Source organism: Mytilus galloprovincialis, chromosome 1 (assembly GCF_965363235.1).
Source record: "Mytilus galloprovincialis chromosome 1, xbMytGall1.hap1.1, whole genome shotgun sequence".
In the NCBI taxonomy this organism is placed as follows: Eukaryota; Metazoa; Mollusca; class Bivalvia; order Mytilida; family Mytilidae; genus Mytilus; species Mytilus galloprovincialis.
Window position 1 is genome coordinate 76,343,638 of NC_134838.1, and position 26,717 is coordinate 76,370,354.

At 32.2% G+C, this 26,717-nt stretch overlaps 2 protein-coding genes across 7 annotated transcripts in view; one reads left to right on the forward strand and one right to left on the reverse strand.

Annotated features, from left to right (window-relative positions):
• On the reverse strand, positions 1–15,117 carry LOC143084054 (protein HtrL-like). 5 transcript variants are annotated; one of them, XM_076260495.1, is made up of 6 exons: positions 14,564–14,800; positions 8,533–8,728; positions 6,888–6,948; positions 3,933–4,023; positions 3,418–3,470; positions 1–2,627 (listed from the first exon to the last, which is right to left on the reverse strand). In XM_076260495.1, the coding sequence occupies exons 4-6, from the start codon at positions 4,021–4,023 to the stop codon at positions 1,719–1,721; spliced, it is 1,053 nt and encodes a 350-aa protein (XP_076116610.1). In that variant the 5' UTR covers positions 6,888–6,948; positions 8,533–8,728; positions 14,564–14,800; the 3' UTR covers positions 1–1,718. The 5 variants fall into 5 exon arrangements, with proteins under 5 accessions (XP_076116610.1, XP_076116607.1, XP_076116594.1 ...); XM_076260492.1 differs by lacking the exon at positions 8,533–8,728; XM_076260479.1 differs by lacking the exons at positions 6,888–6,948; positions 8,533–8,728; positions 14,564–14,800 and adding an exon at positions 15,028–15,117.
• Positions 14,739–26,717, forward strand: part of LOC143084088 (recQ-mediated genome instability protein 2-like) — a 17,157-nt gene continuing 5,178 nt past the window's right edge. The window contains exons 1-2 of one of the 2 annotated variants that reach the window (XM_076260498.1): positions 14,739–14,819; positions 21,142–21,332. In XM_076260498.1, the coding sequence (XP_076116613.1) occupies positions 21,165–21,332 (168 nt within the window). In that variant the 5' untranslated portion in view covers positions 14,739–14,819; positions 21,142–21,164. Of the gene's footprint in view, positions 14,888–21,141; positions 21,333–26,717 lie in introns of both variants that reach the window. The other variant, XM_076260504.1, reaches the window with a different exon arrangement.

The window sequence follows — 26,717 nt, forward strand, 5'->3', positions numbered from 1 at the left end:
AACCTCCTCCTTTAGATAAAAGAGTTACAAATTAAAATAATTTCCTTTTTTCGACAAGAATAAATATAGAAGTTACATAACCCCTCCTTTAATTAACATGATTAAAAGAGTTACAAATAAAAATAAAATTGACTTTTTTGGCAAGAATAAATATGCAAGTACAAATGAAGTATAATAACTCCTCCTTTGATTAAAAGAGTTACAAATAAAAATAACTTATAACAAGCAAAAAAAATAACAAATTTGTTATTTCTTGGCAAGAGTACATGTTGAAGTCTCACTACATAAATAAGGCAACTGGTTCCCCAATAGAATAAGAAAGGTACCAGGTTATTACCTATTGTAAATCATTTCTCTGAAGTATATTTTTATACAACAGTTACAATAACATTTTGGCATTACAACTTTAACAATATTTCACATGTCCCATCAACAATATATACATGTTTATATTATCTAGTTTTTATCATCAACAACATGTACACCTTCTATGGGTTTCATTGAACATCAAGCTCAGCTCACACTATTTACAAATTTCAAGTTGATATGATCACAACTTCACTGTAAACTACCTTGAAGTGGCAGAGAATTTAAAACTGACAAACAGATGTACAGACTTAAAATCATAATGCCCCAATACTATATTAGGCCGGCATAAAATTAAAAAAGGCCAGGTATCACTAATTTGATGTTTATCAAATTATCTTTTAAACATATAGATAATGCTGTATTTTTTCTCAACAATTCCTATTTTATAGATTTACCCGGTAGATTGAGCAATTCATACAATACCAACATGACTGATTTATATACATGTAGTACTTTGAATTCCACTAATTAATTTATGACACAAGTTAACATGTTATACATCAAATTTGAATGAAGTGGTAGTAATGCTTTATAAGTAGAAAACATGTATGGTAAAACATGGGATATGTATATAAATAAAACCTGAGGAACAAATCACAACAGTAAACACAAACTTGAATTGATAATTAATAGGCAGACAATTTATCATTTGCATTTCAAATTCTGTACTTTTAATATACCTCAAAATAAATGACACAAATCAATTAAACACATATCAATAAAACACACATATCAATAAAAAAATGTATCAATAACACAACACAATTCAAGAAAGCACATATCAATAAAAAAAAACATATCCATGACAACAATCAAGAGAGTACATATCAATAAAACATTTTATTTAAGACATATTCATAACAATAATAAATAACAAAAAAAAACTTGTTTAACAAACCTAAGAAATCTGCATTACTGAATACAATAACAGTATAAGTAGAACACAATCAACACATATATTGGTACTGTGAGCAAAACTTAATCAAAGCTCATGTGAGCAATGCTTGTGAAAGATTGCATTCATTTTGCAGTTGGACCTAAAAATTAATCATTGCATTATATCAAACATTGGAAGGCTGTGAGTGAGTGAGTAGTATGGATTTCTAAAAACGTATCATTGCTTTATATCAAGTATTGGAAGGCAATACTATGGATTGAGAATGAGAAGTCTTCCTTTGTTAATAATTGTTGTTGGTCATGTTGGTTCTACTACTTCAATTATAGACAAAGGGAAGATAAGTCAGATTTTAAATACTACTTTAGCAATGACTATATTGATATTTTTAGAACAGATATCAGATTCAGGCACAATTCATGTAAATTTCTTGACAACTATGCTTAATTCTCCATCACAAAAATATACTACTTGCTATAACTTCACTTAATTTTGTCTTTTTTCTTACAAAAAATAAACTACTTTCTCTACAGAGGTCACCAAGATAGAACCATAACAAACGACTCTGGCTGTAAAATCTCTGGATCGGTATTCTAGGCTGGAATTGAAATTTTGGCGAGTACATACAGTAGAGCACCTGCTGGTCTGTGTTCATTAAATTCATTGCAATTAATTGTTCAACTGCTTTTTTATAATCTTCAACCATAAGAAGTAAATATTCGGGTCTTCCAATGAATAATCCACCTGCTAAAAATACACTATTACTAAACATGATTTCTTTTGGCGTCATGTCAACATACTTATCAATCTGTACAAAGGCTATATGATCGTCTTTGAGATTTTGTGGAGGTTTTAATGAAAATGTACCTTTTTCATTTCCTCTAAAATAACCTATATCCATCCATGCTAAATATTTAGTTTTTACTAATTTTTCCTTTATCACCCTCTTTATAAGATCGTACTTTACATGCATGGCACATGAATATGACGCCATGACTGTATTTGGATACCATTTCGGGTAGTCTGTTTGATTGTAAATTTTCTCAATTTTTGATTTTAACCCAAATGCCCAAAATTCACTTGGCTTTACTAAAAATATTCTTGTCATATGTGCTGGAAAATGTGATCGTTCGGCTTTAAATCTAATCGCTAAATCTTCTAAATCTGTGTATAGAATAATTTCGTTGTACACAAATGCATAATTCTTCATCCAGCTGTAGTATGTTTGTGTACTGAATGTTTTGAATGGACCTTTCTGGAATTTTCCAAGATTAAAATAAGCTGTGACAAATGTAATATCCTTGCTTTGATTTCGTTTCAAATACTCCTCTGCTCCGTCCAACACGTCTGGAGGTACAGGATTCTGAAAACAAAAAGAAATACAATGTTATATCAACATACAAGTGATAAAGTTTAAAGTTTAGTAAAAATATAGGTCAAATAAGGCTCTTATCCCATTTATCAACTGTCCTTCCCTTTAATTCAAGCTGATGTTTAAATTGATGGCTCTTTTTTATTGAGCATATGTTTTTTCGGTTGGCTTTACATATCAATGTTAACAGTGATGTGATAACAGAACAAATTTTGCAATTAAACCACTTGTACATCTAGGACATAACTATCATAGAATGGTCAAAGTTTCATAACTAAATAAATATCTGTTGTGAGGTATAACTCTGTCTGCTTGAAATTGAGACAAAGCCATGTTTTCATTCAGCTTTATACGGTAAGATTGAGTTTTGAATGTGGTTAAATGTAACTGCATTTAAAAAATATAGAAATATTCTTTCATCATCAATTTCATCTTTTCTCAACTTGAAACTGTACTGATAAAGTCCTGTGGATTCATGATTTGTTGGGTTCCTATTTTCATGGATTTTGTTTGTTCAATGTTAAGATAAAACTAAAACTCAAATTTTCAACAATGTAAAAAGTTCTCATAAGATTGTACAAAAACTTTTGCAAGATCATGAAGTATCAACAAAAATTAAATTGACCAGAATTGGTATGTACCCCCAAATAATTAAATGAATCCACATTTATTGCTTATCAAGTAGCTAAGAAAATATATTTTTTCTTCAATTGACCAATATTGGTACCCAAGAAAATAACTGAATCCACAGTATTTTATACTTTGACCTTTCTGATCATACCTTAAAATTGACATCAGACCATCCTTCTGTTATTATATAATCTTGGTAACAATCTGTAAAGAAACATACACCATAAAATATAGCTTAATATACAAGAAAATATAGCTGTATACACAAGAAAATGTAGCAATTGACACAAAAAAATAAAGATCATTTCGATTTTTTATGTTGTTTTCTACTGAATCTAAATGGATTTCATTTTTGTTAAATTATTAAAGGTAGTAATGACATAACTAACTGAACAACATATATATAAAATCTACTAGTTTATGTGAAAAGGTGACACATATGGAGCAAGATCCTCTTAACTTTCAGGAGAACATGAGATCCCTTCAGTTTTTTGTGGGGTCAAGTTGCTCAGACTTTACTCTTCTATAATGTGTTATGTAGACTGTTGTTTATCTTTTCTTTTTTTTTTTTTTTGCAAAGGCATTGTCCATCCATTTTCAACTTATCCCTTTGGTATCATCCTCCTGTCTTTTATAAAACTTAAAACAAATGAAAAGCCTACTTACAGAAAACTAACATTACCAGGTAAATGGCTGCTGGCAAAACATATGGTACTGGTCCTAGAAGTTTTATCCATACCTTGACCCTGTACAACATCTGAAAAACATCAATTTCAAAATGGGTAAAGCATGTTTTGCATTTTTTGTATGCATTTCAGAAAATGAAAACATTACTGGTTTCTATTTACTGCTTTGCATAATTCTGATACACTATACACCACTTTTTCTTTCCTCAAGGCAATTATGAGCATTGTTTAAAAAAATTGTCCATCCTTACGTTTTCAAACTTACATATATATGGTGTTTAATTTTCTCCCTAAAAAAGCCTATCTTGAATAAGTTTTGAATTGATCATTAGTAAAATGTAATACTAAATGTTTTGTAACATGTGTGAAAGTGTGGATGGGGTCTATAAAATCAATATCAATGGGGAAAACATAAAGAACAGAGAATAATGGGGTGCTAAGCACGCCAATTAAAATCAAAAATATAAAATATAAAGAATAACTGCAAAATTTAAGAACTGGGTATATCAAGGATTTGTATAGTTAACTTTACAAATCCTTGGGTATATAAATACATGTATACTGATTTATAGACTGAAAAGAACAATAGCCAGACTACAATTGTCAAGTACTGTAATTTCAGAATAGCCATTATTTTTAATGATAAAGAATACAGAGATGAAGGACCCCCCAACTCCACCCCCTTCCCCATCTGTTCCCTCATGTTTAGTTGTTACATCTGGACAACATGTTCTATAAACATATTATAATTAGTAAATTACAATAATTATAGATTATTGTTGATCATTTCAGCAAGATTTATTTTCTCGCTTGAGCTGGTACGGCGAAAGTGAGAAAAGCAATCGAGTTTAGATGGCCAATGATAATCTGTTTATCATTATTTTACCTATGACGACGTTTCAATTTCATGTCAATTTCATCGACAACGCCACTTGCCCCCTTAGTTTCTAGCGATAATTTTTGATATCACTCGACTCTGCTCAGTCTGCTGAGAAAGGAAACTATCAGTCAGTAAGATCAAAGGAAAATTTCGTAAAATGGTGACAATACAGATTATTAGAGAAATACATTGATATATAAACTGGGCTCTCTCACTCACAAACTAAAAAGAAAGATAAAATTCTTTAAATTTGAATTCAGCCTGTTTATTAGAGAGAGTAGGCTAAGTTTTACATCTATTCATTTTGTGATTTTACACATCTATCTGACTTTATTCAATTTATCATTTGAATTCCAATAAAAATGCTCTATTAAATATTTTCATTGTGTGAACGCGATTAGCGAATTCGATTTCAATTTGAATTAAATGTACATGTGAACGAGGCAATAATTGAATCATTTTCAGATGCATGTCATGAGAGAATGTGTATATTAACAGTTTTATATGTAGAAAATACATTTATCTGTTTTATTGCAAATAGTTCTTTAAAGTTACTGTTCACATGAAGTTTCAAATAACTTTGTCTTAACAGAACATCAGCTTTTTATTGTAAATTCTGAAAGTTAATATGTGCATTTATTATTACATAATATAAAAGAATAAACAAATACGCAAGATTAATATTAGTATCAGAAAAATATATATACAGATATAATGTGGCAGTTTTTATTACTGCAAAGCCTTATTCATATTGATAAAAATCTTGCAATAGTTTCTGAATTTACATTATATGGAAGAAGAAAAACTTATTTAAAGCAAACTGCAACTTTGATAAAGAAAATTAGACTATTTAAAAGTCAAGTCTTCATATCCTAAACCTACCCTTTTTAGTGTACAATGTATATGCAGTTGATTTTAAAACACTTTAAAGTAACTTATATCTCTTCCAGAAATTGCAGTCCTTAGAAATGAGAAATAAATTAAATATATTTATACAATACCTGACGTTGAGTATTTCTGAGATAACTGCCCCAAAGTAATTGTTACAATAATAATTATAAATTCATTTTTTGAAAGATGGTAATAGATAGTTTCAGCCACTTATCTTCCCTGAGGCCCTTATGTGTGATAAAGATGTACCCATTGTTAAATTAACAATCACAAGTAAAGATAAAACATAAAAATGGTAACCTTTTATAAAAATATGGTTTTTTTTTTAGTATACCTGCCAAAATAATATACTCTTAAAACAGTTATCAGCATATATGAAAAAAGTAAAATAATAATACTACTTATCTCCAAGGAAAATTCAAAATGGAATGCCCCTTAAAAAATGGCAAAATCATACCTTTTATAAAATATATTTTTGTTTTAAGGTATACCTGTCAAAATGATATACTTCAAAAACAGTTATCAGCATATACAAAAACAGAAAAAAAGAAAAATACTGAACTCCAAGGAAAATTCAAAATGAAAGCACCTAAAGAAACAGCAAAATCAAAAGCTCAAACAAAAGAAAACAACTGTCATATTTCATGTATTGGTACAGGCATTTCCTTATATAGAAAAAGGTGAATTTAACCTTGTTTTATAGCTGGCCTAACCGCTCACTTGTATGACAGTCACATACAATTCCATTATAATGACAACAAAGTGTTAGCAAAACAAACACAAATTTCAAAAATTTGGGTACAGCAGTCAACATTGTGTGTTATAATAAAAAAAATACAAGTATGTCAACTTATCAGGAATTAGTCAAGTTTACATACTTCTTGTAAACTAGCAAGATTAAAACTGCTGAAGTTGGTATAAATAAGGACTTTTATGCTTATATATTATGTCCCATGTATAAAGCAGTGCTAAAAGCATATGTAAGCAATTACAAAAGCTAAAATTATTTCAAGAGAGAAATAGAACTGTATTTGTGATAGAATGGCTAAAAACATGTGATTTACTTGAAGCATGTGATAAAAGCCTTTCACACCATACATAAATGTGCATCTACATGTTTTATATATAACAAGCGGTTATCATGGTTATTAGGTGATCTAGTACCTAAAACTGTAGCATGCCTTTCTTTAGTCATTATGACTTTTCTCCCTTTCATTTTGATCTGCTGTAATGAAAAAAAGCTATGTTTATCTTCTGTGTTTTTTTACTTAGATTCAGATTAATTCTCTATCATATTAAATATCACAGATATTTTTTGTCTTTGATTTTTTTTCAAATATACCTTAATGTTATAGGCACAATTGTATGTGCCTGTGATGAATACTTCTAGTAACATTTCTTATAGCCACACAGGTTGTGATCATATTTTAGATGTAAAAAAAAGTAGTGAAAGCTTTCAAAACAAGCTTGTCTCACCTTCTAGATTCTTTGTCAAGAAAGCTTCATTGATGGAACCATTTGTTAATTTATATAGCTTTCTAAGCAAAATTTTTAAAGTTAACATTGTTAAAAGCGTGTATGGGTACATTCCAAATAATTTGTTATTTCTGGGAAAAGGATTAAAGAAGGGTTTGAAGACATGAAAAACAACAGGTTTAAGTAAATCTACTCATGCATATCTATAACAACTGACTCTAAGATACGTCAGGCAATAATATTATGTCTGTGTTTTTGTTTGATGTTTGGTTGGTTGTTTTGCATCTATCTGATCAGTTAAACTAATATTTATAGTTTGTTTTTATGTTGTGACATCACTGTCCTAGGTATGGGGAGGGTTGGGTGTTCACAATCATGTTTAACCTGCATGTGCCTGTCCTAAGTCATAAGCCTGAAATTCAGTGGTTATCATTGGTTCTTGTCTGTCATATTTGTTTTTCATAAATTGTTTTGTTATAAATAAGGCAGTTTGAATTCTCATTGGAATTGTTTCATATTTTCCATGTTGGATCCTTTTAAAGCTGACTATTATGATATGGGTTTTTCTCATTGTTGAAGGCTGTACTGTTGCCTATGATTGCTTGCATCAACTAAATTGGAACATTAGTGGATTATTTCTCTCATTGACAATCATACCACATCTCTTTATACCTATATTCATTTATCAAGTTAACACTGATCAATATGCACATTAATTCTATTTCCATCATAGCCTAAAAATTATGAAATTATGGAATCAATATAGATGACTTTTAGTTTTTGGGTTGCTGTCTCATGAATGCACAACTTCTTTTATTCATATTCACAATAATAGTATCATAGTCTGAACTATTCACCCACAAAATTAATTGAACAATCAACAGTACACTAAGACCAGAAACTTGCGATATTATCATTATGGTCATTGATTTGCATATCAAAAATATGTTTGCCTGTCCCAATTCAGGAGCCTGTTATTCAATGATTGCCATTTGTTGCTGTATCATAACTGTTTTTGTTCATTATTTTGTACATAAATTGTTAGTTTTCTTGTTTGAATTGTTTTACATTTGTCATTTCTGGGCCTTTTATCGTTATCATAGATGACTATGTAGTATACTTGTTTGCTTGTTGTTGATGTCTGTATGATGACATATAGCTGTTAATTTCTATTTTATTTGGTCTCTGGTGGAGAGTTGTCTCATTAGCAATTATAGCACAGATTCTTATTTTTATATAGATGTAACTTAAGAAAAAAAAGATTTCTCTTGAACCTTAAATTGAAAATGTTAATGACCGTTTAATGATACTATATCTACCTATCAATATTTACCTCAAAGGGGGAAAATAACTGCATGCATTATTATGTATTCCTAATTCCACAAAATCATCTCTACCATATGCATTCATAAACCTGTTAAACTTATTCCCATGCATTTTGCCATGAACTATCTGGTAAACATATTGCCATGCATGCACTACTTGGACTAAACATATTGCAATACACTACATGTATTTATAGCTTAGTTCTAAAATTAATCATACAAAATATTGATTTTGTGTTATAGGATTTATTATTTTTCAAATATTTTTTCACTGAATATATATACACTTTAAAACAACACCAATATTTCAACAAAAAAAATATAATATAAGTATTGATAACTTTTTTCCTGATATAACCTTTCACTCTTAAGTGTTTTAATGAAACAAAGGGTTGACCTACATACTCTTTCCTGTCTTTAGAAGTTATTTTTTTTTGCTGATGTACAGTTCAAACAGAATTTGATTCATAAGATTTCAATTATTAAATATCATGGCAAATTAATCCTGTTCACTTTTACTTTAGTATGACAAAATATTTCAAAAGGGAGCTTGGGGACAATGAGACCACTTCCTGTTTGGGTCAAGTGTTGTAAAACAAAGGTCATCAGCATGTGCTGAGTTCTGGTGGAGACAACCAAATTTGTAATGAAATGCAAGCTTTCCAGTTACAGGGTTTCAAAAAAAAAAAAAAAAACTTTGAAAATTACAATGTTTGAACAGGGCCATGAATAACTTCATCTTGTTTGAAAAGTTGTGTGATTCTAAACATGTTTAAACTTATTGGGAATTGAATACATGTAAATAGCGATATAAAAGTAAATTTACATGTATATATAAAAAAAAAAAAGGGTAAACCAAAATCACAAAAAAAAACAGACCACTTCACTTCTCAGGAAAAAAACGCACATGATCCAGATAGCAGAACTTTGTTTATGTTTTGTACATTCACAAAAAATATGTGGTTGATCAGGGTTTAGCACAGGAGTTTGAAATCCCTAAGCAATAAAGAGACCAATAAAGGTGTATAACTATGCCAAGCTCGACTAATCACAGAGAGCTTCTCTCAAAGAGAGGGCACAGGAGTTTGAAATCCTAGCAATTAAGCTTCTCTCACTTCTCTATTTAAAAGAAACTTTACTGTGATAGTCGAGTTTGGAATATGACGATATGTAACGTGAGGGTACCCAAATAGCACCTATTTTCACAGTTTTTTTTTACCTGTGTTTATTTATGCTTCAGACAAAAGTTTTCATTATGTGTTTATTTTATAGATGTATCATTATATATACTAGATGGTTTCACCAATTTAATTTAAATCCATATTGAATCATAGAAAAATTGGTCTGAACTGACCTCCACACCATCAATGATCCTGTAATTCATGTAATAAGGAGTACCCAAATTGCATCCATACTTAAGTTTGCATCGTCAAAAATGGAATAACAGAGCTTTTGATTAATTTCTTCAAATACTTTGAACAATTGGATATAAGTCCATGCTTTTTATGAAATGGATACTTGTCACATATTGTAATTTGCTAATTTTAACAAAGATGACGTTTTGATGACGTCGCATGGCAACGTTTCCTTTCATTTTGTTTTGTAAACACTTCATCTGTTGATAAATACTGTAAATGTTTTGTGTATATCTAAATATTTTTACCTATGTTGAAAGACATGCATCATGTGCATAGTATCAATAAATCTTTAAAATACAAATTGTTTAGTCTCTAGGAAATCTTGTAAGATTTCCACTGTTATTTTTGCTAAATAGGTGCAATTTGGGTACCATATCATTATACACCTTTATTGGTAGGAATTCAACCTCCTGTGGTTTAATTAGTTTAAATATAACGTAACGGTACCCAAATTGCAACGAGTAACCAAATTGCACATTTTTAGCGAAAATAGCAGCCTAAATCTTACAAGATTTCCTAGAGACTAAACAATTTGTATTTTTTATAATTTGCTACTATGCACATCTTTCAACATCGGTAAAAATATTTAGATATGCACAAATTGTTCATAGTATTTATCAACAGATGAAGTGTTTACTGAAAAAGCAAAATCTATTGAAACGTCACCATGCGATGTCATCAAAACGTCATCTTTTTAAAATGAGCAAATACAATATGTTACAAGTATCCTTTTCTTAAAAAACGAAGAGTAAGCATGGACTAATATCCAATTGTTCAAAATATTTGAAAAAATTAAACAAAAGCTGTTTTATTATACTTTTGACGATGTGAATTTAAGCATGGATGCAATTTGGGAACTCTTCATTTCAGAATCATTGATGGTTTGGAGGTCAGTTTCGACCAATTTTTCTATGATTCCATATGGATTCAAAATTGAATTGGTGAAACCATATAATGAATAATGATACATCTACAAAATAAACATATAATGAAAACTTTTGTCTGAATTATAAAAAAACGTAGGTTAAAAAACTGTCAAAATAGGTGCAATTTGGGTACCCTGGCGTTACACCGTCACTATAATTTCCATGTATTCCTTTGACGCTTTGTTCAGGTTTACAAATTATTTAAACAGTATTAAGGTTGTTACAAAGGCATTCAGCGTGTAGCCAGATCAAACATACATATCTGATCTCAATATCTCAACAGGATAAATATATTATTCGGCAATAGACAAAAATATGAAGAAAAAAATCCCTGTGGTCTTTGCGAGCATCCAGTCACATGGAACTGTCGAGGAGTATGTTGCGACGGGTGCAACATCTGGCACCACAACTCTTGCATAGAACTATGTTCAAAAGATTATGAACTTCTAGAAAAATCTAATGTACAGTGGATATGCTGCAAATGTGAAAGCATGAACATAAGCTCATTCACCTTTAGAAGCTATGAATTAGAAACATCAAATATATACGAACAAATAACCGGATTGGACTACACCATGGACTCAATATCATCAGTCTTTAGCCCACTGAAGTCGAGCAGCCCAAAGAGTGGAAACATGTCATCTCACAGCAAGACACAATCATCCATAAACCAAAGGAAATCACATCTCAGTAGCAACCCTTATGAGATACCAGAAAAAACCAACCTCCGCATCATGACAATCAACTGCAGGAGCATAAAAGATAAAAAACAAGAATTTGAGGCAGCACTCCACTACCTGAAACCAGACATAGTATGCGCCACAGAATCATGGTTAAAAGGAATAAAACCAGGATCAAATCCAACAAAAGACGCCATAATGTCAAGCGAAATATTCCCAACTAACTATAATGTATACAGAAATGACAGAGGGACCCTTGGAGGGGGTGTATTTGTACTAGTAGAGAAATCCATTACATCAGTCGAACAAACATCTTTAATTACTGATGGAGAAATTGAATGGGTAAAGATCAAAATTAAAAACAACAAAGACTTGCTAGTTGGATCCTTTTACATGCCACACAGAGATCAAAAACACCTAAATGAACTGCAAAAGTCACTTGAGAAAGCCAGGACTAATGGGAACACCAATGTCATTCTAACGGGAGATTTCAACTGCCCTGACATCATATGGGACACTGCAACAGCCCTTGGACCAGACAGAGAAATCCAACAAGGACTAGTTGATATAGCTGAAACATATAATCTGACACAAATACACACTGTACCAACTCGTGAAGGAAACCTCCTAGATCTTGTATTTGTTACGAATCCAACTCTAGTTAAATCATCAAATAACGTACCAGGTATATCAGACCATGACATTATAATCACCGACCTGGAAACAAAAGTACACCATCAAAAAAGCTTACCAAGAAAATGCTATATCTACAAGAAGGCGAAATGGGACCAAATCACCACAGACCTTAAACACACCCTAGAGGAGGTCAAAGAAAAACATCACCAAGGAGCTGAGGTACATCAACTTTGGGACACCTTCAAAAGTCAGCTTCAAAAAACAATGAATACAAACATTCCGAACAAAGAAATAAGATCAAGAAATAACATCCCATGGATCAAACACAAACAGAGAAAAATGCTAAAGAAAAAACAGAGGCTATACAAACAAGCCAGAAAAACAAACAAATGGTCAAATTATAGGTCCTTCCAAAAGGAATGCAAGAAACAACTGAGGAAAGCAGAATATGAATATGTCAACCAAAACATCTTTGAGGGCCTAAACAACAATGACACAAAGCCATTTTGGAAATACATTAAATCCAAACGCCAGGACTCAGGAGGAATAGCACCATTAAAAAAGGGAACTACTCTTGTCAGTGACAGTAAAGGAAAAGCCGAACTCCTACTAGAACAATTCAAGTCCGTATTCACAATAACATCAGACACTAACCTACCAACAACAAGAATACGAGCAAAAATCAATATAACACCTCTAACGATCGACCAAAAGGGGCTGGAGAAACTACTATAAAACACAAACCCTAATAAAGCCTCTGGACCAGACAACATCCCAAACCGCATACTCAAGGAATGTGCTGAACAACTAGCACCCATCCTACAAATCATAATGCAATGCTCGCTAGACACAGGTGAACTACCAAAAGACTGGAGAGACGCAAACATATCCAGTATCTTCAAAAAAGGAGACAAACACCTGGCAGAAAACTACAGACCTGTATCCTTAACATCTGTCATCAGCAAAATTCTAGAACACATCGTATGCAGGCATATTCTTAAACATCTGGAAAAAAACAAAATCCTAACCAACTTAAACCACGGCTTCAGGTCAGGATACTCATGTGAAACCCAACTCATAACTACCATCAACGACTTCTTACAAGAACACGACAAGGGACATCAAATCGACGTAGGCATATTAGATTTCTCAAAAGCTTTCGACACCGTACCACACAACAAATTATTACATAAATTAGATCAGTATGGAATTAAAGGAAATACACACAAATGGCTTAAGAACTTCCTAACTGCAAGATCAATGAGAACCATCGTGGAAGGCGAATCATCTGGCGAAACAACAGTCGACTCTGGGGTCCCCCAGGGCACAGTCTTAGGACCAATCCTATTCCTGTGCCACATCAATGACCTACCAGACAGTGTAACATCATCAGTAAGACTATTTGCTGACGACTGCCTACTATACAGAACAATTAAAAATAGCCAAGACCAACAAAAGCTACAAACAGATTTGGAACAACTAGAAATCTGGGCCGACAAATGGGGAATGCGATTCAACGCCAAAAAGTGCTATGTTCTATCCATAAACAAAAAAGCAGACAAATTCTACACACTTAATAAACACATCCTACAAGAAGTACAAGTGAACCCCTACTTAGGACTCCAAATCTCAAACGATCTGAAATGGAGCTTCCACATAAATAACATCAGCAAGAAAGCCAACGCCACCTTGGGCTTTCTTCGGAGGAACTTGAGGAACGTACCAGAAGCATGTAGGAAAGTAGCATATATATCCCTTGTAAGATCAACCATGGAATATGGCGCAACAATCTGGAACCCATATATGAAAGGGGATATTGACAAACTAGAACGTATCCAAAACAGAGGCTTACGATTCATAAAGAAAAACTACAGGAGTCAGGAAACAGGGTCCATAACTAATATGAGACGCCAGCTTGAAATGGAGACGCTAGAGGAAAGAAGACACAGCCTCCGTCTTATCCTGATTTACAAGGTGGTTGAGGGTCTGGTGCCGGCTCTACCAGCCGACAATTTTGTCATACCAGCAAGACCGAAACGAACAATTAAAGCCAAAACGTACTTAAACTGTGAAACTGACAATATCATCGAACGTCAAGTTATTAATAACACCAGAGGACTGAAAGTACCAAATAGCAACAAACCACAGTACAAACATTCATTTTTTGTGGAAACAACTATTCACTGGAACCAACTACCAGATAAAGTTGTGCATGCAGGTTCTGTAGAGGCATTTAAGACCGCTCTACAAGAACACCGCCCATAACAACGGCGCTCTTCTCCACCGTGTATAAAAGCCTTAATAGGATTCTACACGTACCACTACAGATACAGATACAGATAATTTCATTGTTTCAAAATAGAAAACAATGCTACATACATTGTAAGCATATAATCCGTCAGCCGTCTTCGCTGTGTAATTCAATCGAAACATCATTTAGTTGCCGCTACAGGTTGTGTCTAAATCCTCAGGCATCAGATAATGTAAACATTGGTGGGGGCTCATGATGTCATGACGGGAAAACAACCCAGCCTCATCCATCTTAAAACCGGAAGTACAATAATATTGATTTCATTCCCCTTCACCTATATAACCTTAATTTCTTTTTTAATATTTTTGTTTCTCTATAGAGCAGGTATATCGGATTCGCACATATTTCATGTAAATCACATGAAAACAGTACATGTTGTTATGATTCTAAATGTAATATTTCATAGTCTGTCTATAAAATATCAACAAGGTTCATCAAAACAAGTCAAATGCCCTAAAATTATGGACAAAAAAATAGTAAATGAAAATTGGCTGTATTTACACCTAAAAAACTACTTTAAGTACATACTAACCAGTCCAGTTTGAAAATTATAAAAGCCTGGCATCCACTAGATATATAAATTAAAATGACTTTTTTTTCATTCCCTGCAGAAAGGTGTTAAAATAAACTAAATTATGATACATCTTTGAGATTCTCCCTTTCAAGTTACATTGATTGACATGGACAATGGATATTTACACAACAAAAGGTGATTTAAAGGGTGTAACTGAGGGATGAAGGACAAACAGTCACATACTGAGGATAAAAAGTCACAGTTTACCATGTTTACATTATTAAATATTATTCTTTACAATATTATACATGATATATACGTCTAGTAAAAGTCAGACTTGACAATCATTTTAACAACATGTTTCCCTTTGCAATAAAAAAAAAGATACTTATATCTATTTTTTCATTACAGCTCTTATAATCATTTATTTATTTATATCTATTAGTTTATAAATCCTTGATATTTGTTAAATGATTTAAAGTTATAGCATATTTTTTTAAATAATAGGGGGAAATGAATTAGTAAATATTACACAATATTCTTCATAATTTTACTTAATTTGACAGTACATTTAGCTAATGATTGTAATGATTGTGTTCAAACAAGATATGTATTTCCATGAAGGCATGTGCATGGTCATTGATCAATAATAGGAAGTCAATAATGAAAATTAAAAGCTTAATTATTGAATAAACAATTCCAGATAACCTGTCCCTTAAACTGCAATGAAAATATTACGGCTTCCAATTGGCAGGAACATGAGGTCTCTACTTGATAGCAATAAAAACAAATAACTTAAATTTAAACCCTCTATTCATCAGGATTTGTATTACTATACAAATCCTTGGTTTAAATGTCTGTGATTTCATCATTTATGGTTTCAGTGAGAAATTATGTGCCAGATGTTCATTTTTTTTCATTTAAAAGAACAAAAAATTCAGAACATAGCAATCATATTCCAAAATGGAAAATCTACAAAGTAATAAAGATGGTTCCAAGCTAAGCTTTGAAGGCTTCATCTACATTGTTTTGTATAGCTATTTAAAAAATTTAAGTTTAAACATATTTATTTATAGTGTATTGGGAAACAAGCTATTGCAACTTATATTCCTTCCGCTTTGCCGGTGCCAATGCTGCCTCTTTAAAAGATTAAGCGGTGGTTGAAATGGATCATAAAGTCCAGCCTTGGCTGTAGAGGCAATTTATCTACAGACTGGCAACATGAAAATCAAGTCACTGGTAACCACAAAATAATGCACCTGTTGATACATCAATCCAGTTAGCTAAATTAAAAGTAGACAGCAACATGAAGCAGAAAGCCCTCTCATCTCATAATGCACCGTTAGCACCAAGCCAGATTTTTGCAAAATGTCTGTCCTATACCTCACACTCAGACTGAGTGACTCAGTTAAAGCCATGCAACCAGCTGAAGACAATTACAAACATGCAAAAGATTAATTCCTAGTTAATTAACATTATCAGACCTCACTATTCCACCTGAGTTCACAACATCTGTAGATGACGACAAACAACCATTAATTTTTATGATAATGATACTGATTCCAACTGCAGAGTCTTTGCCTTGGGCACAGATGATAACCTAAGACTCTTAGCTGCAGCTGACACCATTTTCATGGACAGTACCTTTGACACTGCACCACCACAGTTAAAGCAGATTTCATCATCAGAATACCATGCAGCAATTCCCATGATAGCAATGTAGTATATGGCTTTCTTCAAAAACAGTCATGCCAAGCATACCAGTGGTTTATCCAAGCCATTGCAGACAAGATCAGAGATCCAGGATTGACCACAAACTTGCATAAAATTGTATCTGACTTTGAAGATGGCATACTATGTGCTACAGCAGCAGTTTTTAGCCACAATATAAGAGCAACAAGGTTGTTTCCACCATATCACCCAGGCTACTTGGCGCAAAATCCAGAAACTACGACTTGCTACACACTACAAAACCAATACCTTACAGAAAGCCATAAAAACTCAAGAATAAAAAAAGACAATTAAGTACATTATACAGACTTTTATCCATGAGCAACAATGTAGAGCAAAACCCATACTGTATATAGCAAGTCACATAACACTAGACAAAAAAATTAAGACAAATTTAGTACTTGGATCTGTTGTTTATAGACATCAATTTGGAGATGTTACTGCAACAAAATCATTTTTTTCAGGACAACATTTTGTGACTTTTTGTCCTTATTAATCTTTAAAATTTCCATTTGTGAATTTTTATGTCCTGTGACATTTTGTCCTATTTAACTCAAATTGTCAATTTTGACTTTTTGTACTGTGACTTTCTGTGTGTTTACCCAACTGAGTGGACAGTATCAAACACAAAATTTGACGTGTTTGATTATTTTCACATATACACCAGCAGCAGGATAAAACAAAATGCCAATCAAACAAAAAAAATATTCTATCTTTCTAAAACACAAGATGCATTTAACTTTTGTATATTGTGGATGCCAAGCCATAAAACTTTTCCAACTGGACAGGTTAGTCTGTATTTAGAGTAGTTTATGAGGTGTAAATATAGCCATTTTTGTACATTTGTAATGATGAAAACATCCTTGGATGCAACAGGACCCTGCCATAAGAAAAATAATTATACAACACTTGAAACAAACCAAAAACCATAATTAGTAATGCTTATTTTGTAACAAACAAGATGGTGATGTCTGCCAGTGGCGGATCCAAAACTTTTCCTAGGATGGGGGGGTGGGGGGGGGGGGCGCTGACCGATCTCAGGGGGCCCGCTCCAGTCATGCTTCAGTGATTTCCTATATAATCAACCAAATTTTTCCCACAAAAGGGGGGGGGGCAGCCCCCCTGGATCCGCCTATGTCTGCTGTTTATAATACACACACACAGTTTATAATATGTTATATAGTGTTTACTTAAAACCTTTTATATTTTCTTATACATCATCAATACATGTAGATGTTAGACCTCTTTATTAAAGTCAAAATGAGTCCATAGCAGTCAGGAAGAATAAATAATTTCATCAATATGGGTTTATAAGTGAATAGATTAATTATAATTGTAATAAACTTACATTAAAAAAGATTTGTAGATATATTATTGAAATGAACATCAATGTGCTGATTAAACTAGCCAGTTATCAGGTCAAAAATTCCAGCTGAAAATGGTAAAATCTCTAGTTGTGACTTACAGTAAGAACTCTGGTCTGACATTTTTTATGGCAATACCCCAATTCCCAAAAGTGACATCCCCAAATTTCCATTTGACACCTCAATTTTCCTTAAATTTTAGTTAATCCATTGTAAAAAAGTGTATTACTACATGTATTGTATTAAATATGTCAAATAAATATATTTTTACAACATTTTGGGTGGGGGTGCCATAACAAATAAATACAGATATAATCACTGCATTTATAACAGATTGAGTCATTTTTTGCAAAGTTCAATATACAAATTTACCTTCCTAATACAGAATTTGACATCTGAAGTGAATGTCCTGTCAACTGATAAATCAATTCATTTCAATTGAAAGCCAACTAGCCATTTTCTACTCTGTTGAAGCTGCTATGGTTATTGTAGATCAAAGAAATGAAAATTTAAATAGTTATTATTTAAGAAATAAATTTAGTCTGTATTGTATGCCTTTAAAGTTTTATTCTCAATTTTTACACAGAATTCTACTTATGTTTGATTGCCGTTTTTAATGCAGTTTATGTAAACTCTTATTTAAATTAAAAGAAATTATAATCTTGAGCCAAAAAAATTGATGTGCATAGATTTTATTATTTTATTTATTTTGAACTTGAATTGAAAAAAAAACTGTAATAAAGAGAGAAATTTTAGATCTAAGTTAAAAGCCATTATGTATTTGGGGGCACACAACTGTGAAATTTATATTTATTTTTCTAATTTTTCGAATATTATAAAGGTTTCACTACATGTTTCTGTTGTCAGTGGTAACAAGCAGGCTGTACCTTAGTTTAAACATATTTATTTACAGTCGATTGGGAAATAAGTTATTACAATTTATATTAATCCCTCTCAGCCTATGTCTTAGAACTATGAAATTTTAGTAAATTCATCCACACATGTTCACACTGTTATCTGCTACAAGGTTTGTTGTTTTGAAGTGAAATAAAACAAAAGAATGCATGCCTATAAAATAGGAATTACAGAAAAATTAAAGGTGATTTTATTCAAACACTTGTTATAATAATACCAGAGAGATTGTATTATATGTCTCTGATAATACCCATCTTTTCTATGGTTAGAATTATGTGTTTGTTAATAATATTAACCCCCAAGAAAGTGAATAGTGAGGTTTAACATGTAATGGGAGATAACTCTAAATAATTTTCAAACTTTTAGTTTTAAATTATCTCCCCTAGGACAAAAATAATCTTTCAACATTGATTATTATAGACATAAATATTTGTTTTGTTGAAACCTACAATCTTTGGTTCCTGAACCAAAGTTTGGTCCAAAACCAAACTATTTTGTCAATTTCAGACAGGGTTATAAATGTTAATGATAAATAAGAAATTTAAGAAAAGCTCTACAAAAATTGTTCTATTTTACCTTCTGACATATGTCTGCTACAACTTTAAACTATTTTGAAACTATTGACTTTTAAATATTTGGGGCCAAATATGGCCATACTGCGAACTCCTTTAGTCTAATGTGTATCTGTTTTACAAGATTTTGGTGTTTGAGAATCTTATATTTTAACAGATAAAATTTTCTTTAGTTGTCGACGTATCAGAATTTTACTTAGTAAATTGAAAGATATTGGATAAATACTACTTTGGTGTAAAGATTCTTTGGACTATATACCAGTATAAAAACAACTTGGTGAATTTCAATATCAAATATGGAACCTTCCTCTGTGTTAAAAACCTGTGACAATGTTAAAGCAAAGAAGATACGATGTAACACCTTTCATAAGAATCAAGGGCCCTCAGTGGCCAGGTGGTCTAAGTATTACAGCTGTAATCACTAGCCAGTCAACACTGAGGTTGTGAGTTCGAACCCTCTTAGGTCAGTCAGCAGGGCCCCCTTATGAAAAGTTCATGACCTGCCACTGTTGATGTAGGACAATGTACATTGTATAAAAATTCTTTGAAGGTGAACTGTCCAATGGAATAAATACAAAATCTATAGTTTTCTTTTAGAGTTTATTCAAAGGAAATTTTTTAGGTTCTCCTTAAAAAAAAATCATTATTGATTAATTTAGCAATACAAAAAAAACAATCTTCTAGTGAAATGTAAATCATATATTTGAGTCAAAGTTAGAAAGTCTATAATATGTTATTGTGATTTTTGTTTTTCTATAGCTGTGTTTTTACCAATATCACGAGAATCCTTCAATTTCATGTTAAACAAACAAAGCATCCCCATTAACAATAATTATGTAATTACAACATTTATTGACAGTGACTGTTGAGATTAATTAGTGGCTTCTTGTGGCACCTTTCTCTTTTTTGTAGACCTTTCACTTCCTCTATTGGTAGGAAGCCCTACCCATGAAAAACAACTAGGGCTTATCATGAAAGAAAAGGAAACAAATGGCTTATCCTGTTTTTTTTAAGAGTTTGTTTTGAAAAAGAGAACATAAATTGTTACACTTTTACTAATATCATTTTTTTTAATTTATTTATTTTAAAAAAATGATGAAAAGAATATTTTTTTCTTTAACTCATAAATCAAATGAAATCTATTAATATCATTGTGCGCTTTTCCTATATAAATTTTAAAAGCTTTTACTTAAAATAATTGATCTGATACACTTTTACAAGTTCTTATAAAACATTTTATATATTGTGAATTTTTAATTTTCTTATTTCATACATGTACAAAATGATGTTTGTTATGTGCATTCCAACATCTTATAAATATTTTTATTTATTGTGACTTTTTTTCTAGAGGTTTTGTGACTTTTTTTCCTGTGACTTTTTTTCCTGTGACTTTTTTTCCGTTGACCGGAAATACATGTACCAATACTGAATAATGACATACTGTGGATTCATTGTTTTACATGTAAGAGGGAAACCAATTTCATAGGTTTAATTTTGAACATTGATATATTATTTGAATGTTAACTCAAGATTTTTTTTTATCTTTTTAGACATGTAGCTACAGAACTATAGAATGTCAAAATTATTGGACTTGCCATCAAAAAAGATTTTTATAAGAGACTTACAGCAAGCAGTGAAATGTGTTTCAAATAGCACAGAGAATCAACAGAAAAGTATAAAGGAATGGCAGTCCAAGGGAAGAACATTTAGTGTTGTCTGGATTCAGGGAACAGTACTTCAAGTATGTTAGAAAGCCATGTTTTTGTATTTTTCTGATCAATATTAAAAAAAGTAAAAAACAAACAAATATACCAAACTTCCAAGAGAAATTCAAAACGAAAAGTCCTTTATAAAAAGTCAAAATCAAAAGCTCAAATACATCAAACAAATGGAAAACAATTGTCCTTTTCCTTACTTGGTACAGGAAATTCCTTATGTAGAAAATGGTGGATAAAACCTGGTTTTGTAACTAGCTTAACCTCTCACTTGTATGACAGTTTCATAAAATTCTGATTAGATGAACCAAGTTTTTACAATTAACTTTTATCAAACATAGTGTAGGTGAAAAAAATGCAGACATTGGTTTTTAGCTCACCTGACCTGAAATGTCAAGTGAGCTTTTCTCATCACTTGGCATCCGTCGTCCGTCGTCTGTAAACTTTTACAAAAATCTTTTCCTCTGAAACTACTGGGCCAAATTTAACCAAACTTAACCAAAATCATTCTTGGGATATCTAGTTTAAAAAATGTGTCCGATGACTTGGCATTCCAACCAAGATGGCCACCATGGCTAAAAATAGAACACAGGAGTAAAATGTATATTTTGGCTTATAAATGTATCTTTGAAACCAAAGCATTTAGAGCAAATCTGTCATGGAGTAATACTGTTGTTCAGGTCAAGATCTATCTGCCCTGAAATTTCCAGACGAATCAAACAACCTGTTGTTGGGTTGCTGCCCCTGAATTGGTAATTTTTAAGGAAATTTTGCAGTTTTTGGTTATCTTGAATACTATTATAGATAAGATAAACTGTAAACAGCAATAATGTTCAGAAAAGTAAGATCTACAAATAAGTCAACATGACCAAAATTGTCAGAGGAGCCCTTAAGGAGTTATTGCCCTTTATAGTCAATATAGAACAACTTTTTGTCATTTTTGTAGCTTGTACAAAAATCTTCTTTTCTAAAACTATTGGCCAAATTTAACCAAACTTGGCTACAATCATTACTAGGGTATCTATTTAAAAAAAGTGTCTAATGACCCCGCCTACCAACCAAGATGGCTGACATCAGTAAATACAGTAACAGGTGAGCGACACAGGCTCTTGTGAGCCTTTAGTTCTTTTTGAAGGCTGTAAGGCGACCTACAGTTGCTTCATATATTCACATAATCTGAACTTTGCTGAATAGTTGACCTTTACCAATCATAACACATCCTTTTTTAGCTCACCTGGCCCAAAGGGCCAAGTGAGCTTTTCTCAGCACTTGGCGTCCGGCGTCCGTCGTCCGTCGTCTGTCGTCCGTCGTCTGTCGTCCGTCGTCGTCCGGCGTCGTTAACTTTTACAAAAATCTTCTCCTCTGAAACTACTGGGCCAAATTTAACCAAACTTGGCCACAATCATTATTGGGGTATCTAGTTTAAAAAATGTGTCTGGTGACCCGGTCAACCAACCAAGATGGCCGCCATGGCTAAAAATAGAACATAGGGGTAAAATGCAGTTTTTGGCTTATAACTCAAAAACCAAAGCATTTAGAGCAAATCTGACATGGGGTAAAATTGTTCATCAGGTCAAGATCTATCTGCCCTGAAATTTTCAGATGAATCGGACAACCCGTTGTTGGGTTGCTGCCCCTGAATTGGTAATTTTAAGGAAATTTTACTGTTTTTAGTTAATATCTTGAATATTATTATAGATAGAGATAAACTGTAAACAGCAATAATGTTCAGCAAAGTAAGATTTACAAATAAGTCAACCTGACCCAAATGGTCAGTTGACCCCTTTAGGAGTTATTGCCCTTTATAGTCAATTTTTAACCATTTTTCGTAAATCTTAGTTATCTTTTAGAAAAATCTTCTCCTCTGAAACTACTGGGCCAAATTAAACCAAACTTGGCCACAATCATCATTGGGGTATTTAGTTTAAAAAATGTGTCCGGTGACCCGGCCAACCAACCAAGATGGCCACCATGGCTAAAAATAGAACATAGGGTAAAATGCAGTTTTTGGCTTATAACTCAAAAACCAAAGCATTTAGAGCAAATCTGCTATGGGGTAAAATTGTTCATCAGGTCAAGATCTATCTGCCCTGAAATTTTCAGATGAATCGGACAACCCGTTGTTGGGTTGCTGCCCCTGAAATGGTAATTTTAAGAAAATTTTGCTGTTTTTGGTTATTATCTTGAATATTATTATAGATAGAGATAAACTGTAAACAGCAATAATGTTCAGCAAAGTAAGATCTACAAATAAGTCAACATGACCAAAATGGTCAGTTGACCACTTTAGGAGTTATTGCCCTTTATAGTCAATTTTTAACCATTTTTCATAAATCTTAGTAATCTTTTAGAAAAATCTTCTCCTCTGAAACTACAGGGCCAAATTTAACCAAACTTAGCCATAATCATCATTGGGGTATCTAGTTAACAAAATGTGTCCAGTGACTCGGCCAACAAACCAAGATGGCCACCATGGCTAAAAATAGAACATGGGGGTAAAATGCAGTTTTTGGCTTATAACTCAAAAACCAAAGCATTAAGAGCAAATCTGACAGGAAGTAAAATTGTTGATCAGGTCACGATCTATCTGCCCATGAATTTTCAGATGAATTTGATAATCGGTTGTTAGGTTGCTGCCCCTGAATTGGTTATTTTGAGGAAATTTTGCTGTTTTTTTGTTATTATCTTGAATATTATTATAGATAGAGATAAACTGTAAACAGCAATAATGTACAGCAAAGTAAGAACTAAAAATAAGTCAGTATGACCAAAATAGTCAATTGACCCCCTAAGGAGTTATTGCCCTTCATAGTCAATTTTTAACAATTTAAGATTTTCAATAACATTTTCCACAGAAAGTACTGTTATAGATAGAGATAATTGTAAGCAGCAAGAATGTTTAGTGAAGTAAGATCTACAAACACATCACCATCACCAAAACACAATTTTGTCATGAATCCATCTTTGTCCATTGTTTAATATTCACATAAACCAAGGTGAGCGACACAGGCTCTTTAGAGCCTCTAGTTTTATAAACCAAGGGAAACTCTGAAAAGTTATAAGATAATCAAATTTTAATACATATACAATTATTTTCTCTTTCTCAATTATTTTTATTAATAAAAATTATATTACCTCTCCAATGCTTTTGATGAATCCTTGAAAGCGAACCTGTATAATCTGGTCAATACAATATTGCACAAGGAAGTGAGTATGTTCTCTAAGTAAGGTCTGTAACAATATGTTACAACTTTGCAAAATAAATTAAGAGAAATCACTTGTTGATCAAATTTATTAACTTTGTGGTATGGCCTGGCCGAGTAACCATAAAAACAACAATTTCTTTGAAGCCAGTTATATTTCCACGGTGAACAATTAATGTACCTGGTATGGCTTTTTGAGTAAGTTTTTAATAAGGGGGAAAATGTCTTTGTCAAAAGAATGTTCTCTAAAACAACAGGGCGACATATATCCTATTATTCACTTATCCATTTATTCAAGAACACAAATATGACATTGTTTGAACAAATCAAATTTCTCCTGACAATTTTATATTTAAAAAAAACAATCTTTAATCAGAAATTAGGCATTTCTCGAATTAAAATTTTTATCTTCATCTCCTCTCATTGTAAAATTTGCAGTATCCATAAGTTAGGGACGACATCAAAAGTTCAATGTAGGATAAAAAACTTCATTCACATAGTTTTTTCACTGACCCCACCCCCCACCCCCTCTTAACTTAATTTGGGAAAAATTGATTTACCAATAGGGATATATGTAAAAATCGATTTTAGATATACAAAACTTGCAGAATTTTAACCCCCCACCCCCAAACTATTTGATTTAAGTTTATTATCCTACATCGATCTTTTGATGTCATCCCTTAACAATACAATGTTTGAATGACATCTGATTTCAGGAAAAAATCCCATATCACATGTATACAAATGGAATCTTGCTCACTTTTTGACAATTCATCATAAAAAAAAGCATTGGATTAAAACATTTGTGGACTGTTATTTGTCCAAATGTTTTAGTCCACATTACAATTTTACACTGACAGCATGCTTCACAGATGAGTTACAGATTCCATGGAACCCTTTTTAAAATTTTAGCAATTGAATGAAAACTATGAATATGGAATTTATTGAAAAGTTTCCTTTTTTTAGCTCACTTGGCCCGAAGGGCCAAGTGAGCTTTTCCCATCACTTGGCGTCCAGCGTCGTCCGTTATCCAGCGTTAACTTTTACAAAAATCTTCTCCTCTGAAACTACTGGGCCAAATTAATCCAAACTTGGCCACAATCATCATTGGGGTATCTAGTTTAAAAAATGTGTCCGGTGACCCGATCAACCAACCAAGATGGCCGCCATGGCTAAAAATAGAACATAGGGGTAAAATGCAGTTTTTGGCTTATAACTCAAAAACCAAAGCATTAAGAGCAAATCTATCAGGGGTAAAATTGTTTATTAGGTCAAGATCTATCTGCCCTTAAATTTTCAGATGAATCGGACAACCCGTTGTTGGGTTGCTGCCCCTGAATTGGTAATTTTAAGGAAATTTTACAGTTTTTGGTTATTATCTTGAATATTATTATAGATAGAGATAAACTGTAAATAGCAATAATGTTCAGCAAAGTAAGATTTACAAATAAGTCAAACATGACCAAAATGGTCAGTTGACCCCTTTAGGAGTTATTTCCCTTTATAGTCAATTTTTAACCATTTCGTAAATCTTAGTAATCTTTTACAAAAATCTTCTGCTCTGAAACTACTGGGCCAAATTAATCCAAACTTGGCCACAATCATCTTTGGGGTATCTAGTTTAAAAAATGTGTCCGTTGACCTGGCCATCCAACCAAGATGGCTGCCACGGCTAAAAATAGAACATAGGGGTAAAATGCAGTTTTTGGCTTATAACTCAAAAACCAAAGCATTTAGAGCAAATCTGACAGGGGTAAAATTGTTAATCAGGTCAAGATCTATCTGCCCTGAAATTTTCAGATGAATTGGACAACCCATTGTTGGGTTGCTGCTCCTGAATTGGTAATTTTAAGGAAATTTTGCTGTTTTTGGTTATTATCTTGAATATTATTATAGATAGGGATAAACTGTAAACAGCAATAATGTTCAGCAAAGTAAGATTTACAAATAAGTCAGCAAGATTGAAATGGTCAATTGACCCCCTAAGGAGTTATTGTCCTTTATAGTCAATTTTTAACAATTTTCATAAACTTTGTAAATTTTACTAACATTTTCCACTGAAACTACTGGGCCAATCATTATAGATAGAGATAATTGTAAGCAGCAAGAATGTTCAGTAAAGTAAGATCTACAAACACATCGCCATCACCAAAACACAATTTTGTTATGAATCCATCTGTGTCCTTTGTTGAATATTCACACAGACCA